At 40.7% G+C, this 21083-nt stretch overlaps 1 protein-coding gene across 8 annotated transcripts in view; it reads left to right on the forward strand.

Annotated features, from left to right (window-relative positions):
- Positions 1–21083, forward strand: part of ADAM23 (ADAM metallopeptidase domain 23) — a 199787-nt gene that overhangs the window by 148705 nt on the left and 29999 nt on the right. For all 8 annotated transcript variants that reach the window (XM_075829866.1, XM_075829862.1, XM_075829863.1 and 5 more), the window contains exons 19-24: positions 844–894; positions 2735–2798; positions 4090–4195; positions 4852–4971; positions 5431–5599; positions 7307–7418. In XM_075829866.1, the coding sequence (XP_075685981.1) occupies positions 844–894; positions 2735–2798; positions 4090–4195; positions 4852–4971; positions 5431–5599; positions 7307–7418 (622 nt within the window). The remainder of the gene's footprint in view (positions 1–843; positions 895–2734; positions 2799–4089; positions 4196–4851; positions 4972–5430; positions 5600–7306; positions 7419–21083) is intronic.

Here is a 21083-nt window from a genome sequence, read left to right on the forward strand (position 1 = left end):
TTGTTTACTTGGAATGTTGGATTTATTTATTACCTTTATCAAACTATTTTTAACTTATTTTTTTGGTCTTTGACTTTACTATGCGATCATTTGATCGCTTTTATAATACATTGCAATACCTCTGTACTGCAGTGTATTATGCCTGTCATTTTAAAACTGACTGGCAGTTTATTAAGCTCAGCCAAAGCATACATTGTGATCACATCGAGGGGGGGAGGTGCCGATGCAGTGACAGAGGAAGCCCCATCCCTCTGTAACCACTTAGATGCCGTGGTCACTATTGACCGCGGTGTCTAAGGGGGTAAATGTACGGGATCAAAGCAAACTTAAATTCCACACATTGGAGCAGGAGCCCGGCTGTCTTTAGATATCCCGATACCTGTTCTAGCCGACACAGGACACTCACGCCAGGCTTTTGTCATAGCGCCGTACTTTCATGGCGCTGTGGCATAAGTCCCCTTAATGACCACCGTTAAAAGGGGAATGGTGGTCATTAAGGAGTTAATGTTATTCCTTTCTTGACATCTATTCTGCATTTTATAGTTCATAAGGCAAGTACTGGAGCTGATACTAGAATGTTAGAACTTGTGGGTCAGTACCAGCATCAAGTAGCTTCCTGTTAATATGATCTGGGACTATTTTTGTCACATGTCAGATTATCGTGATTTGTGGGGAAAAAAGGGGTGCTAGACTGACTACTGTATTATAGAAAAGGGGAAACAATGAAAAATAGTTTACTTGAGTAAAATACTTTATACTTTTTTAAAGTATAATATTTATTACATTCTTTATATAATTAATTTATCATGACATGTTCAAAAATACCATGTTTTGTGTTCATAGTGTCCGCCAAACCTTCGTAAACAAGATGGATATGCCTGTGATTCAAATCAGGTAATTTTTTTGTTTGTGCTAAACAAAAAACCTGTAATCTGGTTACATAAAATATAGATTGTCTTATTTCTCATAATCCTCAGATTAGGACCAATATTTTGATCATTTTCCCTGTTTGACATAGTCTATATTTTTTTTTAAATGACCATAGTACAACCTCCTAAAATGGCCATACATTTAAAAGGGTTTTCCAGGATTTCGATACTGATGACCTATTCTCAGGATAGATCATCAATATCAGATAAGTGGGGGTCCAACTCTCGGCACCACTACCGCTCAGCTGATTTGCGCTCTAGTGAGTGCTGTGTCCTCTTTACTGCTTACCAAGCACAGCTCTGTCCATTGGTAGTGGTTGAATGCAAAAATGGGAACTGAGCTGCAAAGAACTGCAAAGTCGCTACTGAATGTGCACAGCTGTCCCTGGTAAACAATGAAGAGCCCGCAGCACTGCCACCCATTCAATCAGCTGATCGATAGAGGTGCCAAGAGTCGGGCCCCAAATTATCTGATATTAATGACCTATCCTAAGCATAGGGCATCAATACCGAAGTCCCAGAAAATCCCTTTTAAATTGCTATCCATTGCCGGTTTCACACAGCTTTTGTCAGCATTTTCAATTACTTTTTTTTGTAGCGTTTTTTGTTTACCTACATACATAATGTTTTGTTTTGTGGCATTTTAGTACTGTTTTTTTTTAGGTGTTTGACTCTATAGGTTTCTCTATAGAACTTTAAAACACCAGGAAAAACACATTCTGCTCCTTAACAGATTTTTTCTGTACAGCAGCGATCCCGTCCTCCTGCTATGCAGGGAACTGCAACACAGCTGAATGGAGTTGTGTTCCCTGCACAACAAGTGGACAGGAGCGCAGCTGTGTAGAGAAAAAGCCAAAGGTGTTTCTGCTCCTTCGTTCAGGTTATAAAGGGATGGCATATTCATATTCATTGATATTCATGTTGATATTCAAGTCATTTGTTATGATCGAAGTAACCGTTTATGACTGTATCAAATTTCCGTCTCTTTATATAAGCAAAAATGTTCCCATTCATTGACCGTAAACTGAGATCTTGAAAATGGTGAGGAGCTGAAAACATATATTTGAAAGTTACACAGCATTTAATCATACAATCACTAAGGGAAACCCCTTTAATTCATCTTAATCATCCTAATATTAAAATGAAAACTGCTCGTCTTAGGTTGCAATTACAACAAGTTACTTGAAGTTGATCCTAAGTGTTTACAGTCTCACCATTTAGATGACCTTCCCACTGCTTCCCTTTACTTTTGGATTTGGGCTTTGTTTTTTTTTACCTTTAGGGTATGTTCACACGTGCACGTCCATTACGGCTGAAATTACGGAGCTGTTTTCAGGCAAAAACAGCTCCTGAATTTCAGACGTAATGGCATGTGCAGGCGTTTTTCGCAGCGTCCATTACGGACGTAATTGGAGCTGTGTTTCTATGGAGTCAATGGAAAACGGCTCCAATTACGTCCCAAGAAGTGACATGCACTTCTTTGACGCGGGCAGCTTTTTTTTACGCGCCATGTTTTGACAGCAGCGCATAAAAAAAATGACCGTCTGCACACAGTACATCGTAAAACCCATTCAAATGAATGGGCAGATGTTTGCCAACGCTTTCAAGCAGTATTTTCGGCCGTAATTGCAGCAAAAAACGCCTGAATTACATCCGTAAATAGTGCGTGTGAACATACCCTTATAGTCAAGCAGACTTTCTGAAATTTTATTAGGCCCTCCAGAAAACTGCATGTGGTTCTTTCTGTGAAATATATACCCAGTCAAGTGTAGCTAAACAATTAAATATTTTAACTTTTATCTTAGGGCCGCTGTTACAATGGTGAATGCAAGACAAGAGACAATCAATGCAAACACATCTGGGGACAAAGTAAGTTGACTTATGTGCTATATACTGGTTTGCCACAGTGATTTTCTTTTGGTTATTATAATATGAGTAACTATTGTCAAAGCTGCTTTCATTACAATTTTAAGATAAAATGTCAGACTTGGCCCTTCATGGTGCGGTATTTTTGGCAATAAAGCATAATAAACATATCTCCAAATAAAAATGCAGGCACAACACTGGTGCAGGAGGAATCAATCATCCGGAGAAACTCATGGCTGCCGCTCCGCTCCTCGGGTTACTTAATATGGAATAGACCTATAGAAATCCACCAAACAAGCATAAAAAAACAGGTCATATAGCGGCCGCTGCTGTTGTAGGAAAACGCATGATATAATCCAACAATAATTCACTGCATGTACTAAGTTTTTTGGGATTGATTGGTTTAATCCTTTCTTCATGTAAGGATTAGACCAATTCAGAAACACGTAGTACATAAATATATCAAGTGTTTTCCTACAATATCAGTGCCTGCTATATACCCTGTTCGCCTGTTTGTTTTAGGCTTTGTGGGTTGATATCATTACAATTTGGGTTAGTTCGGTAGAGCTTTGTAACAACCATTTACATGGGGCAGATTTCTATTGCAAAATTTTCTGTGACTGTAAAGCTAATGGAAGCAAGTTAGATTTAATAGTGGGGATTACAGATATTCAGGAAAAGAAGGACGAAAGTAAATCAATATGCATTTTTCTAGGTCCTAGAAAGGTATTTCATGTTAAATATCCATTGTGCCATGTCCTTTCTATATACACTCAACATTGAAATTGCAACACCAAGAAGGAAAAGTTTTGGAATTGTGGAAATCACAGGATCGATAGACATGTTAATGATATGCAACTGATAAAATCAAAATCAAAATATTCCAAACATCTTGATTTATTCAGTATCAAGTATGAGTGCCGAAATACACGCACTTACAAGCCTTGGCATGTTATCAATGAGGTTATTAATGGTTGTCTGTGGAATGTTATGCCACGCTGAATGCACTTGGGCCTACCAATCATCAGGATTGGCTGCTGGCAGTTGCCTTTGCAATTGATGACCAATGACGGAATGGATCGCTACACACCATTCTTCCAATCAGATTATCCGTCCGTGCAGAGGTTCCCCTCCGTGTACCTCTTGTTGTCATTCTCATTTGCTATTGTTCTCCCAACCTCTAGGACACGCAACACTGAACAGTTCTGACATCTCGGCCTAGCGATCTGCCAGAGTGATAAACCAAGGTCTCTCAGCTCAAGGATTCTGTCCTTCTCTTTTTTCTCAATTACAGAAGCTGCAGGATCAGATAAGCATTGCTATGAGAAGTTGAATACAGAAGGTACAGAGAAAGGAAATTGTGGGAAAGATGGAGATAACTGGATACAGTGCAGCAAACAGTGAGTTAAAAGGAACTAGTTGTATGAGATAAAGTACTAAATTGTAACAGGTTAGTACAGTAACTTATTGTAAAGATAATGTTATCTATGGGCATTATTTAAAGGGGTTTTCCAGAGAAAGAAAATTGATTGCCTATCCTCAGAATAGGCTATCAATATTTGATCAGTAGTGGTCCGACTCTCAGCATCCCTGCCAATCAGCTGTTTTGACGTAAAAAGGCTGTAATACTGTGAACCGCCGCTACCAGTGTGTCAGCGGTTGACTGTATTGAGCAGTAAAGTGAATGAAGGGAAAGCAGCGCTCGCATGAGCGCCGCGGCCCTTTCAAAACAGCTGATCGGCAGGGGTGCTAAGAGTGAAACCCCCATTGATCAGATATTTCTGGCCTATCCTAACTTTCTGAAACCCTTTCTGTTGAGCACCAAGTCAGCTTGATTTTGGAGTTTTTAATAGTCTACCCACATGATTAAACATTTTCGGCTTTCCAAAACTTTGTATAATAAACCATTGTTCCTCACAACCCCTCTTCCTCTCTCGGCTCCTAACTCCTATATTTCTCATTATTACTGTATTTACAGCAGTTGGATTTCTATGTTTAAATCATATAATATCACTATTACACGTATTAACCTATTGAATGTTTTTTTGTTTTATAGTGATGTATTCTGCGGTTTCTTACTTTGTGCAAATGTATCTAAGATTCCCCGCATTGGTAAATTAGCTGGCGACATACCTCCAACATACATTAATCACCAGGGCAGAGTGATGGACTGTAGGTATGCACTCAAGTTCGCTCACTGCGATTATTTGGTAACTTTCAATGTTGGTGTTTATTTTCTACTTTTTAAAGCAGTAACGTTTCATGTTTTGAAGCACGTAGTTTTAGTACAATTAGATCTGTATTTTATTATATGACATACTGACGTATAGAGGGAGCTGAGTTTGTCACAGCATATTGTGTTGTCAGTAGTTTTACATTGGACTGCAGGTTAACCTACTCCATTATCTGGTCAGTTATTATAATATATAGATAATACAGTCTCACAAATTTAAAAGACAAATTCAGTTCTGCTAAACCTCTACTTGTGACTGGATTATTGAATCAAACAGAATTAGGATGCACTGTTGGTTTACATGTGTATTATGGAACAATGCTAGGTATGGATTTCCATGCAGATTTATGAAAGATTTTTGGAAAAGAATATAAATCATGTAATAATTTCTTTGTTATACAGTGGTGCTCATATATTTTTGGATGATGAGACTGACATGGGATATGTGGAGGATGGAACACCATGTGGCCCGTCAATGATGTGCTTAGACAGGAAGTGCCTACCTATTGCATCACTGAACATTAGCAGTTGCCCAATGGGTTCCAATGGAAAAGTTTGTTCTGGGCATGGGGTAAGACCAATATAATGGTAACGTTTGTCAATAAGACTGAATATTATAGTATAGGCAAAGTCTGCAGGTTATAACTCTGCCATACTATTAAACTACTTCATAAGATATAAGTGCTGAACATTGTGCTGCACATTCACTGCCATATATTGTAACTCAAAACCTACCTCACATTTAAAATAATAAATGTGTGCCGACCGAGTCCCGTCAGTGATCCGAGGAAAGATAGGACATGTTCTATGTTTCCTCGGATCGTAGACTCGGACCATTTTTCACAGACCCAATTCTCCCGCTAAAGTGAATGGGTCTGTGAAGAGTATCGGGTGCCACTCGGATGCCGTCAAAAACGGCCCGAGTGGCACAACGGTCGTGTGCATGAGGCATTAGGGAAAGGCTTCCTGGTAAAAAAAGAAAAAGTTTGCAAAATAACTGTTCTCCAGAGAAGGATGAAAACCTACTGGTGTCAGTGACCAAATATTCATTTGTCCATCTGACTTCAACTTAATTTAAAGTCTATAAGGTTACCAGACATTGTTTTTTCTGTAAACAAGTTGAAAAACAAGGAATGCTTCTATAGAGTGAGATTCCCGAGATCTCAGCTTGCGGCCTTTGTTGCATTGGAAAGTAAAGTAGAAAATATAAGCAATTTCTTCTCCTCATAGGAGGAGTCCCAGGTGCCCTGATTATTTTTACTGTATGGGGCCAAGAAATGTATGACAGTGGCTGTCGATGTACCACTGCGAGGGAGCCCAGCACTGAACTGTTACCACTGTTCCCTTCACACCATAATTTACTTAAATGATGACATTCTGGTTATGCACAGCTGCCACTAGGGGAACTTACTGCATACAGATTTATAGAGCTTTAAATGAGTTCAATGAGAGTTGTATGAATCCATATGCAGTGAGCTCAGGAATACAGCATTTTATCATTTAAAGGGAGTCTGCCATCCCAAACCGCTAATACTGTTATATAGGGAAGGATAATAGTTTTCCAACCATATCTACGTTGCCCAATTCAGCAAATCACAAACCATAAAAAAGTAATTTTTTTCCTCTGGACACCGTATGCAAATGAGCCTTGAACAGTCCTGCAATCCAGGAAGTGTCATGCGTTCTACATGGTTTCTGCTTAGATTGAATATTGGAGACAAATGGAGCAAACCAAAATACCTTGCAAGTGTCCAAGGTGCCCTAGGCTATAATATAATGTCTGCATGTTACTGGGCTATGCAGTTGCCAAAACAATGCCCCCTATTTTGACACTATTTAGGACTCTGTAGTTATTTCTTAAAGCTGCACCTCACAGACTTCCTGCATGCACTCTGTTAGTTTTACTTCCTTCTGTTTCTGCATTTGGACCAGAAAGCACAGAAAATTATCTTAAGGGAACTGAAAGCTTGCAGTTTTATGTGCAGAGTGCATTTAGTGGGTGGGCAAAGCAGGAAGTCTGTGAGGTATAGTTTCAGCGAATAGCTACAGAGCAGGAAGTGATGTCAGAGAAGGGGATTTTTATTGACATCTTCTCCTCTACAGCCCAGTAATATGCAGCCACTCAGACCTGAGTGAAAGAATTACCGGCCCTGGTAAGTTACAAGACCCTAGTAGCTCCATTTGCTCAAACTTTTACTTTAGGAATATATCTTTTGAAATGTATGAGCTTATTACCTGCGTAGCTATCATTGCCTTAATACTATGTGATTTTTTTCAGGTTTGCAGCAATGAAGCCACATGTATATGCAGTTCCACATGGGCCGGAACTGACTGCAGTATATATGACCCAAAGAAAGAGCCTACTGTTAGAAAGGATGAAGGACCGAAGGGTTTGTGCCGTTTTGTTATTTTGTCATTTTGTTATGGAATTTATAAGTATGCATACTAAATATGGAACAGTGAATATGTTTATTTTCTATGTCACATTTATTTTAGTTGATCTTATCGATACTGTTCATTATAAGATGCCAGGATTGGGTGTATTACTGAATACAAAATGCTTCTTTAACATTAGGCTCTACAGAGAAAGTAAGGAAGACTGTATTTCTTTTTTGAGGACTTACTATACCTCATGGAATAAATATGAATCTTCAAGTTTAGAGACAATATTTGTATCTACCGGTTGGATAGTAACATAATTAAGACTTGTTGAATGTTGTCATTGGTATAGTATATTGTAATAAGTGTTTGTGTGCAAGTATAGTCAGAAGTGTGTGTTGTGTAGTAATCGTAAAAAGGAATAACAGTAAGGACATATGGTCAGGGCTTTACAAGAAGGATATTGAAATGAAATACACCACTAAATATGATTATGGAAGCCTTGGGAAAAAAAGAAAAACAATCTATTGAAGATCCAGGAGTGAGATAAGATGAAGTAATATAAATAAATACATAAAGTATTGCTTGGTGTCAGGGATTTAGGAAATTATGATTGACATCAGAGGAGGTAAATCAAATTTCAACATTGAGAGGTTTGCACAACTGCTTAGGAGCGACATGTAATCACATATAAGCTGCATGGCAATGTTCTTATATTTATGTCTGTCCTGTAGTTACAGGAGAAGTATTTCCCAGCTGGTTAACATAGCAAAATACTCTGTAAATGTTCTATAATAAAGTACTGTACATACACCCTATTTGTCTGCCTCCTGTCTGTGACATCGGCAGACAATGTGGCACTGAGATCTCACATAATGTATTTATTTTCATAGCAGTTAGCTCGTCAGCTGTGTCAGGTGAAAATGTAGAACATGACTGGCTGACATGGAAAACATAGATTGAGAACATAGGATCCAGACTGACAGGAGAGATTACTTCATCAACAAAAACGATTCTACTTAGATAGTTCACCAAGATCAGAAGGAGCTAACAGCAAAATAACAAGCACAATCTTTACTGCACGATCCGAATGTTGGGTAATATTTGACCCGGTAGAGGAGGGATAATGAGTCCTTTTAGTGAATGCACATGTTATAGAACATCTTGTAATGAACATACAACTTACAACTTTTCTCATAGGGAAGCAGATGGGGTTGACTATGCATTCACTGCAATATTAATCTTTCACATCTTGTGCTTAATTTGTACTCAAACAGTTGAGTTAGCTCCTAAACCTTTACCCTTCCTTCTTGACATTAGACCAAAATTTATACAGTGCTTAACAGGTTTTTAAAAAAACAAAACAAAAAAAAACAACAACAACAACAAAAACGGATATAAGACATGTGATGAAACACTGATCTGTGGGGATTTCATGTTAAGAACCCCACTGCTCCTAAATACTTGGCACTTACTGGAGCTCCCTTTTATTTCAGTGGAAAGCAACTAGGCAAGTACAGCTTGTTCTAATGACCTGTCAAAAATCACTTTCTTTCAAATCGCCCCTTAAGCGTTCCCTTCACTTTGGAGAGCCATAACAGTGTACCAGTACCCTACCCCTCTTCTGTCAGGCATATGGTATTGGTGAACTGTTATGCATAATTCAGTTTTAGAAATTTTTAACATTAAAATAAAACCTAGTCATAGGATATGGTTGTTGTTGTTTGAGACTACATATCTACGTCCCATCCATATCTTCCAGATGACGGCAACTTAGCTGCTAGGGCTTATTATAGCATATCTCTTACAACAGTGCTTAAAACTATAAAAAGTAGTAAGCGCAGGATAATACCCACCTTCATCAATTACTGGCCAATAATAGTTAAATCAAGCAGCGTCTATAGATTTTACAACTAACATCTTATCCAGCTCACAAACAAATGGATTACAAATGTAATAGGCTGGGTATAAACAAATACTACACATACTTCAACATTACAACATGGGAAATATAGGAGTAACATCCACCATCAACTGAAAAGAGATGTTTATAATATAATCGGTATACAATATAATATAATTAGTTTATAATATAAGTATATAATTATCACCGGCAAGGAGCTTCGATATCCAAACTTCTAGTCATATAAGAAGTGCAGCCTTCAAAAGCTGTTTTATGTGGTCAACTGTAGGCAGGACAGAGACAATGCATACTTTCTGTGTCTGCCACACAATATGTCTTCACAACTACGGGGCAATACAGGACAAACACGGGAGTACGTCAGAATCCAGCATTGAGGCAGACATTACCAAAGCAGTAGGGCAGCATTGTTGTTCTCACTTGTCCGGCCTATAGTACTATTGAGTATTGAAACGGGTACCGTGTCTGATCATGGCAAAGCCACATCGCATCTCACCTGTTGGCAGGTGGTTGTGACCCAATGCTTTTTTTTTAGTTAATTTAAACCAGAGATTGTACATTTTTTTTGTAAACTGTAGTTCCTTAACGCCTCTTTGAATTTAATTTTACATTTTATATAGAGATAAAGGGGGAATTTATAACATTTACGATGACTTTTCTAACTCTTCTGGTGTAGAAAAGTCGCAAATGTATCAAAAGTCACAATTTGCAAGAAAATTTTTACTTTTTATGCGTTTAAACTGGCTAGAAACTGGTGGAAATTATGGCGGAAATCTACGCAAGCTCATAGCAGGTGCACAGATAGCCAGAGATACACCTAATTTAATAAAAAAGTGTGTGACTCTTAATAAATTAGAAGCATCCTACTCCAGTTGTCTTTATATCAAGACTGGTGTATGAAACACGAGTGTTAATAAATCTCCCCCATAATCTACATAAAAAGTTCACTAATTTTTGGACTTTGCACGGAGTGGATTCTTCTATGGGGCACTCCTTATCAAGAAGCTGAATCCGACTCCATCTTTCCCTATTTCCACCACATCTAGCACTTTACTACTCTGCTCTTGCCTCTCAACACCCAGCAGAGCAGTATGAGGGGTTTATTGGATTATTCCATGTGAGTTTTTCCCCCGCAGCCTACCTGGCTTCCATCTCCTCTACCTTTCCTGACGAGACTCCACAGACAGGGACGGCAAGATGTATGGTCACTTCATCTTAGCTGTCAGCCAGGCCAGCAACTGGGGATTAACAGCAGACATCCCTGGGCCTCTCCACGTCCTGGACACCGCTGCATTCCTGAAGTCAGCGGCACCACCAAGGCCACAGTCACGGCCACCACCTTGCCTGCCAGAGCATCTTCCAGGAGTAGTGCTACACAGCCCCTGTCTTCTCCAGTCCCAGGGCTCTTGTCTTTGGACTTCCATAAGGCCTGCTTGTAGTGCCAGGATTCATCCAGCTAGCACACCAAGATCTCCCTCATACAGGGCCCTGCCTGATCCCTCACAGGCCCACCGGTGTTTGACTGGCTCTTTTCCTGCTAGGAGGGTTCCTCTCCAGTAGTCTCTCCTCCTGGGGTCTAACCAGCCAGGCGCACAGCTCAATTGTTTCTTTTTTTTTATCTTCTGCTCCGCAAGACTGCATAACATAGCTCCTTCATTTTTTACTTCTGCAACAGATCTACTCAATCCTGCCAGTCCCATCGTGAATATCTTATGCATAAATAAGGACATGACATGGGAAGTCTTTGGGTGGTTCCCAATCAGATAAAACCTTTGGGTCTTAATTGACTTTTTCTGTTTAGCAATATAATCCTAGAAAGACACATCCAACCTCACCTATGCCCAGATACAAGCCATCCACTTTGTGCTTTTTCTCACAAACATCCATCTTCCCGCTGTTTCACTGAAAACAATGGCAACATTGGCCCCATATGGCGATGAGGATTCTATGAATTCTCAAAGTTCAATGCTGGGAGATCCTTCCCCAGTCCCTCCTCACTCACAATATAGTCAGCGGAGGACTTTGCCTTACCAATATAACCTCCACATCTCACAAAAGATTTAAATTCCTGTATGAACCTCTTCCATAAGATATTTTCCCTTTCCAAGCGGAACTTCAAAAGGCTAAACATGTCATTTCAGCGGAACTTGCCTGTCTTAGGTCACACACGGATTGTCTGGAAACCAAATATGATAAACTGACATATGCATATGAAGATTTACATGCGGAGGTGGATGCACTTAAACAAGCAGAAGACCAGGATCATGCACACCTGGAGGTTATCGCGAACAGGTCCAGGCACAATAATTTAAGGCTCAGAAGGGTTCCTGAATCAATTGACGATCTGTTTGCATATGCTCTCTGGCTATTACATTTTCTAGTGCCTGGAAGATCAGATTCAGTTTTCTCATAAACCAAATTCACAAGGCGCTCTGCCCAAAGCCTCTGATTACGAAAAGACCAAGAAATGTTATTCTCAGTTAGCATTACTTTACAGCTAAGGAAAATGTTCTGTGGGCAGTGAGAGAAAAGGCTACAGTTATCTTTGAAAATGTCACTCTTCAAGTATTTGCTGATTTCGCTCCCATAACATTAGATCGAAGAAGACAATTAAAATCACTTACTGACCCTGCGTGTGACTGGCATCCGCTATCGCTGGGTATTTACATTCAACTGACCGTTGACTGTCTTGAATTAAAGTCTGGACGTTAATCTCTGTTTAGACCCCTCAGTACCGTTGCATGCAGGATGCATTAAGTTGGGATTCTGGTTGCATAGACGGACTGGTTAACGGGGATTTTTTTCTTCGGAAATATCTGTCCTTATTTTAAGATTGTAGGATTTTTGGTGCAGACTCGTGGATAGCCACACATGGGGTTCCGTGTCTTCTAAGCAGAAAGCACGCCACTGAGATATGGCTCGGTTGCTGCTTGGGATACAGTCGGTTAACTTGGAGTGATGCGAAAGTAGGCTGTTCATTCGCCTCAATTTCTGTTTTGATTCATTGTATGATTATTTCCTTGGTTTCTTTTTTTTGGTCATGGGTGTTCAAGTCACATTCATGCACACACATGGTTTACCTTTCTGTCTATGTTCCCTGGGTATCCTAAACTTTGGCATACGCTATAATTTTACACAATGTTAAGGGTTTTAGTAAACCTATTAAGAGGCGGATTGCATTTACTTATTATATAATGGCTCTATGGCGATCTCATAATGCTTCAGGAGACTCACTTCTCACATGCTAATAACCCTTCTTTTTTTGACAGACGTTATTCCATGGCTTTCCTATTCACTTCCGACCTCAAAACAAAGGGTGTCGCTATTTTTCTTTAGAACACTTTTCCGTTCACAGTTACAGAACAAACTATTTTCTCCCAGGGAAGATATATCAGTCTATCAGGTTATCATGCTAATCAACTATTAACCCTTGCCACACTTTATGCTCCCACAACCTTTTTTGAAGATTTTTGTTCAAAGTTGAAACCCTTTGCAAGCACGTATATTATTTTAGGGGATTGATTTTATTACAGTCCTAAATTCCCAATGGGACAGGCGCTTCACTTGTATTCTTATACCACATGCTTCGAGGTCCATGGTTAGGCGCATGAAACAATTTGCCTTAATTGAACAATGGAGGCAGTACCATCCGCTAGAAAGGGAATATTCTTTTTAATCTTCCACTCATGATAGCTTCTACTGTATAGACTTTTTATTACCGTATATATCGGCGTACAAGACGACTTTCTACACCCTTAAAAAAATGTCAAAAGTGTGGGGTCGTCTTATATGCCGGATATTGTCGGATATTAGGGATGCACGTTGCAGCCGCACAGCTCAGTATAGTACACATGACTATGAGAGCGGGGCTGCGGCTGTGTAATTCAGCCACAGCCCCGCTCCTGAGTCCTGACATATGCGCGCGGGGTCAGCATCATGTGATGCGGCCGGCGCTGCACTAATAATCTGCGGCACTGAAGACAGAACATGGCGGGCGCGCTACAAAGCACCCCCATGTTGTCTTCAGTGCCTGAACTGCCGCTCATTAGTGCAGCGCCGGCCGCATCTCCTCATGCTGACCGCGCGCGCACTTCCTGTCAGGAGCGGGGCAATGGCTGTATTACACAGCCGCAGCCCCGCTCTATAACGCCGGAGATCAGAGAACCTCTCATCTCCGCCGTTATTCCCGTGAATGCTGCGATCACAGCTGACTGCAGCATTCAGGGGAAAGTGAGAAGGGGGGATGCCCCTGGATCGCATCACAGGGAATTCCTGTGACGCGATCGAGGGCCATACCATATATGGGCAGACAGCCCAGGGTCTATTGACGGACCCCAGGGCTGTCTTACCATATCTCTTGTTGTTAGGATATACCCAAGTATGTCCTAACAACTGCCTGTGTGCTATCCGTCCACAGGCTAATGTACTGGCACATATCTGATATATGTCAGTACATTAAAGTTTAAAAATAAAGTAAAAACAAAGTATGGTTACATTTTAAAAAAAATACACCTTCACCTTTTTTACAATAAACATTAAAATAAGTCTCAATACATAAAATACACACATTCAGTAATGGCGCGGACAACAATGTTTTTGCATCATTTATGATGTGTACGCTGTAAAAAAATGAAATAAACACGGCTTTCATTCACTTATTAATGTGAGGCGCGAGGTGCGATGAATTTACCCTCCATGTTCCTCACATTAATAGTAATTAACCCCATCATGTACCTCGCCTATCTGCGCATGCGCGAGTTCAAAGAGACAGAGTCCTGGGTCCTGCCGCCGATGGCCATAGTGAAGCGCTCCTGCACGAAATGGTGAGTATATCTTAAATTCTATATTTTAAGGGTAAAAGTTGGGGGTCGTCTTATACGCCCAGTCGTCTTATACGCCGACATATACGGTACCTACTTCTCAATTATCTCTCTCGCTGCCAATTAGCCAAGTATTATCCTTGCCCATAGTCAGATCATTCCTTTCATAAGCTGTGCATTCCGCTCCACAGACGTTCTCCTGGAAACTCAATTATGCTCTGCCCTCTCCTCCCTACATTTTAATTCTATTGCAACGTAACTTGAAAACATATTGTAACGTCCGTGGTCGCTGACCACAACCTCCTTCCATCCAGTCGACGCCCTTCTCTCAAGAGATGTTTGCACATACGGCCGTCCTGCTCCACAGTGACCACCAGGGTGCGGTCACGAGCTCAGTCCAGATTTGAGAAGCCAGAGCGCAAGCATGTTTGTGATTGAGCTAATTGGTCCAGAGTACCCTGGGCTATAAGAAGGATCCAACCCATCCTCCCACGCCTGATCTTTGTTGTGTATTCCTAGTCTGTCTTGCCCCCTAGTGTTTCCTGCTCCCAGTGTTCCTGTTCCTGTATCCTATACTTGTATCCTGATCTAGTGCCATGCTGAGCTGTTGTCGTGAGGTGCTGTATTCTACGCCTGTTCTGCTTCTCCACGCCTGACGTCCACCTGCTGCCAAGTTCCTGCCAAGCCCGCCTTGCTACTGTCCGAGCTGCCACAGGTACCCTATACGAACTATAGACTTTTACCTGCGTCCTGTTGGACAGCTGCCTTACCGCCAAGACGGTACGGCCCAGTGGGTCCACGAACCCTACGTGACACATATTTTAACAATAACGCCCTCCCTGAGACCTCTTCTCAGTCTAATTGGTTTGCTCACAAGTCAGTGATTAGAGAACAACTTTTCCAAATGCGTTCAGCACATAAGAAACATCAACATGCGGATTTATCACAGATTTTGACCAAACTAACAGACTGGATAGGAAATTTCAATTAAATCCCTCATACTCCCTAAAACTTAAATTTTTACAGGTCAGTGCCTCTAAAATGAACATTCAAGAATTAAAAGCAGAAAAATCAATTGGTTGGGGTAAAGCCAAATTTTATGCCTATGCTAACATAGCGAGAGCTATAATTGCCAGAAAATTAAATATGCCGGGTAGAGCCAAACCAATATACCATATTCGCACCCCTCAAGGTGCCCTTACTTAAGACTCCACTCTGATGTTGGATAGCATGCGCTCATTTTGCACAAATTATACCATACCAATTTCTACGGTTAATTAATGGCTCTCCGACTTAGATCTCCCAACTCTTTCTTCCACATCCGCTTCCCTAATAAATGCATCTATCACAGAGGGACAAGTTACAGAGACCATTAAACTGCTGTCATGTTCTATAGGCCTGGGTCCAGATGGCTTTTCCCCATTATATTACAAGAAATTATCCCCTTCTCTGACCTCCTATCTCACCAACTTCTTTAATCACCTGTTACTAAGCAATCCCCTCAGGAATATTTGGATGCCAACATTTCAATGATACCAAAACCTGGGAATGATGACTGTTAGTGTATGTTCACACGTAGTGACCATAAAACGTCTGAAAATACGGAGCTGTTTTCAGGCGAAAATAGCTCCTGATTTTCAGACGTTTTTTTATGAATGCACGTTTTTCAAGGCGTTTTTTACGGCCGTTTTTGGAGCTGTTTTTCAATGGAGTCAATGAAAAACGCCTCCAAAAACGTCCGAAGAAGTGTCCTTTTACGCGCCGGATTTTGACAGCGACGCGTAAAATTAAGCCTCGTGGGAACAGAACATCGTAATTCCCATTGAAAGCAATGGGCAGATGTTTGTAGGCGTAATAGAGCCATTTTTTCAGGCGTAATTCGAGGCGTAAAATGCCCAAATGACATCTGAAAACAGTGTGTGTGAACATACCCTTAGGGTATGTGCACACGGCTTAGCAAAATACGTCTGAAAATACGGAGCTGTTTTCAGGAGAAAACAGCTCCTGATTTTCAGACGTTTTTGTAGCAACTCGCGTTTTTCACTGCGTATTTTATGGACTTTATTTGAGCTGTTTTCCAATGGAGTCATTGAAAAACGCCTCCAAAAACGTCCCAAGAAGTGACTTGCACTCCTTTTTCGCAGGCGTCTTTTTACGTGCCGTATTTTTACAGCGGCGTGTAAAATAACACCTCGTGGGAAGCGAACACCATAAAACCCATTGAAAGTAATGGGCAGATGTTTGTAGGCATAATTGAGCCGTATTTTCAGGCATAATTCGAGGCGTAAAACGGCCGAATTACGACTGAAAACAGAGCGTGTGAACATACCCTAATAATGAAGAACTAATGCTGTCTAGACTTGGAGAAAAGCTTCTGAATCTGTTAAACTGGAATACGTAGCAATGGTAATGGGAAGGATGGGTATTGAGAGCCCCTTTTTGCAGGCACTGCGGTTTCTCTATTCCACTCCTTGGGCCAGAGTTTTAAGTTTCAGGGTCAACTGTCTTCTTCCTTTCCTATAGATGCCCTTTGTCCCCTCTCCACTTGGCCATCGCCATGAGGCCGCCAGCCCTCACCATCCGATGAAATACAGATATTTCAGGATATATTTTGGGTTCAGTCTCTGTCAAACTTACAGTAGTATGTATGCGAAAGACATGCTGTTATTCATTAAGAGTACCATGATTTCCATCCCTAATTTATGCCAGGTTTTAACCCATTTCGAAACAAGGGCTGTGGGTTAACCCCACTAAATCTGACGCTATGGGCATAAATATGTCATCTGATCAGGAACATTTGATTTCTCAGGGTTTTGGATTCAGATGGGAAAGAGTCCTCATGTTGTTTCTAGGAATTAACATTCCCAAAATCCTGTCCTCCCTTAACTAGTGTAATTTCCCAAAATTGTTCTCAGGTATTAGAATACCCTTGGTCCAATTATTATATATCATGGCTGTGGACATTGTCAGCTCTTGTACAGTCTAAATTATATCTTCATGTCAGTTTGTCCCGTTTGTCGGCGTTACTTAGCGCCCCAATTGCAAATGTCTCTAAAAAACAGCATAAACTTCTAACACATTTTCTCTTTGCTATCAGGTGGACTATTGCAATAAGTTGGAAGTCTAAATCAATCCCCTTTCAACTAAATAATTAAAAAATGTAAAGATATTCAGGGTTTTCAACGTGTTGTAGCAACCTTAGAAGACAAAGTTCCTCGATATGAGTCTATTTGGACACAACTGCGGAACTCCTCCTCTTGAGTGTGTCCCCTGGGGGGACACGGTTTAGCTGACATGGAGATCCTCTGGATTCCGTATCTCTTCCTTTCTCTCTTAGACACCCATGACCAGTTCTTTACATGGGATTTTTTTTTAAATACATTGTATAACATATCTTCTACCAGCAAAGTTACAGTCTGTATTAAAGTCCAGAGCTGCATTCACAATTTTGCAACTTTTCAGAGATGGACCCTTCCAGCATTCCCTGCAGGCCAAATGTCTGCTGTGGTAAAATGAAAACTGGGAAGTGTCCTCTTTACAGCAGACACTATGCAGTAATCTAGTGTAGGAAATACTGTAGTGATCCTGCACTGTGGGTACTCAATTAGCCACAAGCTTGTCTACTGTTTGAAATAACCAGCAGAATCTTGAATACAGCTCTGGACGATAGTACAAGCTGTAATTTAGGATCCATACAGGCTATGTAATGCAATGTATTTACAAAGCTACACAACATTTTATGTAGAGCATATCTATATCTGAACTGTGAAAGGGTCTTGAAAGGAGAACATACACTTTAAGTCACAAATTTTTATGGCAGACCTCTTCAAGTATTACAGTCAGATAAACCTGTGTGCATTGCTTCTATATACTGTACATAGTTAGGGTAAGCCCACAAACAATGTAAACACTGAAGAATTTCAGTCCATATTTTCCGTGCAGAAATTCCACAGCATTTTACACTAGAGGCAGAGTGAATGATATTTGACCAAATCTCATCCACATGCTGCGGAAAAAAAACCAGCAGAAACACGTGCAGAAATTGACTTGTGGTGCGAATTCTCAATCTTCAGCATGTCTATTTCTTTTGCGAAAACACTGCAGAATTTCCACACAGAAAATCCAGACGGAAATTCAGCATTGTTTACGCTGTGTGTAGATATATGGTACCCTTTGTGGGAATTTCAGCTGCTGAGCTTCAAGAAGGATTGTAGGATTTGTTGCTCAGCTAGACAGACTGCACTGAGTTTTTATTGTCTTGAGCCCTTTATTATAGGGATTGAGAAACGGATCTTCATTAAGAATTGTGAATCTACACTACATACCATGTATATATACAGTAATATATATACATAGATGATATATTATATATAAATTGCTTTACTGTAAATTAAATTGGCAACTTTCATTTAACCAAGTCTTCTACATGCTTAAAATGCAGAATGATAGAAATCTATTCCCTGGTACTACTATCAATATTTATTGGTATATGAAACAATATAATTTCTAATCAGGTGGTAGAAAAATATGGAAAAAATACCAGCAGTATATAAGAGCCTGAGAGAGTGACAGCATACGATTCTGAAACATGGCCACAGAACAATCCAATAGTCACTGCATAATAATACTATGCCGCCATTTTATTTTATGCTTCACATTTAAAGTTAATCTGTCACATTGAAACTGCCATCTGATCTGCTATAGAGCAGGAGGAGTCAAACAGATTGATATAGTGTGGGAAAGTTGTGTGGGAATATTCAGGGTCATTTAAACCTCTGTTCCGTGTTTATGGCTCCAGTGGGTGAAGTGACTAGACAGCCTTCCCTGTAGAAGTGTGCATATAGCGATATCTGTCAACCACTGAATAGGACTCCCCACTGGATTCCTAAAATCAGAATGAGCAGAGATTTAGATTAACCCCATACCAACACTTGATGCGCATTTACATCATAGTTTGTTGGGGGGGGGGGGGTTTTGTATGAGGCAGGCTCACAGGCTGAAGACTGCTCAGTAGGCCAAGGGTGTCAGCTTTGTATTACAGCTGACACCCGTCTCTAACTGCCTGGATCGGAGATAACTCAGATCCCAGTCATTTGAACGCTAAAATGCTGCGGTCAATAGTCAACGTGACATCTAAGCCGAGATGGGGGGTCTAATGTAGACCCCCAGGTCTGCCTACTTTGTCCTCCTCTTAAGCCCTGCGTCTGGTATCGCCGCGTCCCTAAAAGTCCAGATTATTTTAATTTACCGATACTTATTGGTGAACGCCGTGAAGAAAAAAGGCAGATTTGGAATAAAAAGTCATCAGAAAGTCCTTTGTAGCCCCAAAATAATATCAAGAAAAACTACAACTTGCCCAGCAAAAATAAGCCCTGACATTGCTCCATGAATGAAAAAATAAAAAAGTTAGCACTCTTAGAATATGGCGACACAAAACAATTGACCTGCAGGAGAAAGTTTACCGCACAGTGAAAGCCATAAAAATGAAACCCAAAAATGAATGGAGGAAACTGTTTTTTTTCTATTCTACCCCACAAAGAATTTCAGTACATTGTAAGGTACAATAAGGCCTCATGCACATGACCGTATTGGTGTGCACGGGCCGTGACTTGCGTCTCGGACGGCCGCGGAGTGCCACGGGCCGTGTACATTGCCGTGTGCATTAATTTCAACGAGCCTGGACCGCAAGATGCTGCCGTAATAAGACATGTCCGGTCTGTTTGCGGTCCAGGCTCCTGGGCAATACACGGACCGTGGAAACCACAGTTGGGTGCATGAGCCAATTGAAATGAATGGGGCTGCAATTTACCCACAAATTTGCGGGTGAATTGCGGCTGCAAAAATATGTTCGTGTACATGGGGCCTTCGTGGTGCTGTTAAAAAACTACAACAAGCATCAAACAGATTTTTTTGACAGAAAAATAAAAACATTATGGCTTTTGGAAGGCTGGGAGAAAAAAACTAAAAATGTCTGCGGTGGTAAGGGGTTAATCGCAGCTAAACTGAATCTTCTCCCTCAAGACTACATATCAATCTGTTCAGCTCCTCATGCTCTATATCATCCTGCCTGCAGATCAGACAGCATTTTCAGCATAGCAGGTTCCCATTAAAGACAACTTCCACCTGAAGCTTGAAAATGCAAGTATGCCCATGTGTCCTAATTACTAGGCCCAAAAAGTTGAGATATGAGTTGTTTGGAAGAACTGTATGGAGTTGCTTTCAATGTCCTACCTGTATAATGGAGGAAAATTGTGGTCACTGGTGATTTTCCCTTACAATAAATAGTCTTGACTGGTTAATATTGTAACATTTGGTCTCTGGAGAACTGATGATCTGTTACAGGGGACTACCAGTTTATCTCCATGGCACAGGAAAACAGGAAAAGCTAAAACAGCTTTCCTGTGTGAGGACTCTCCCCAAAAAATTGCCCATAACTTCATCCTTTACTTCATAGATCCTAGTCAATATGACATGGGGACCAGCAGTGAAATATGCGTAGGGCTAAGGTTGCAGTCACATCTGGTCCCTGATGCCTGAGGAGTTCCAAATGCCGCTTTGCCACATACGAGGATATCAGACTTGTAAATTGCAGTAATAGTTGAGCGTTCTGATATAAATTGTGCATCAGGACACAGGAGCTTCACCTCTGGGAGTATTGGATATTGCGTTTTATGTCTGTCATTGTTGATTTCCCAAGTTACGTGTGGAGTTGTGCGTTGACACAAACTTTTCAACATGAAATTGAAGTTGAACAAACAAAAGAAGTCACTAAATCTAGCTGTTTCCTAAGCAACTTCCTAGACCACCTAGAGCTACCCTCGCTTTAGCCTTAACCCATGCCAGTGTTATTGTTAGGGTATGTTCACACAGGGTAGATAGAAAAGAACACAGTGTATCCACCCTGTACGCCGCAAGGAATTCCGACCGAAAAACCG

Source organism: Rhinoderma darwinii, chromosome 6 (assembly GCF_050947455.1).
Source record: "Rhinoderma darwinii isolate aRhiDar2 chromosome 6, aRhiDar2.hap1, whole genome shotgun sequence".
Classification (NCBI taxonomy): domain Eukaryota; kingdom Metazoa; phylum Chordata; class Amphibia; order Anura; family Rhinodermatidae; genus Rhinoderma; species Rhinoderma darwinii.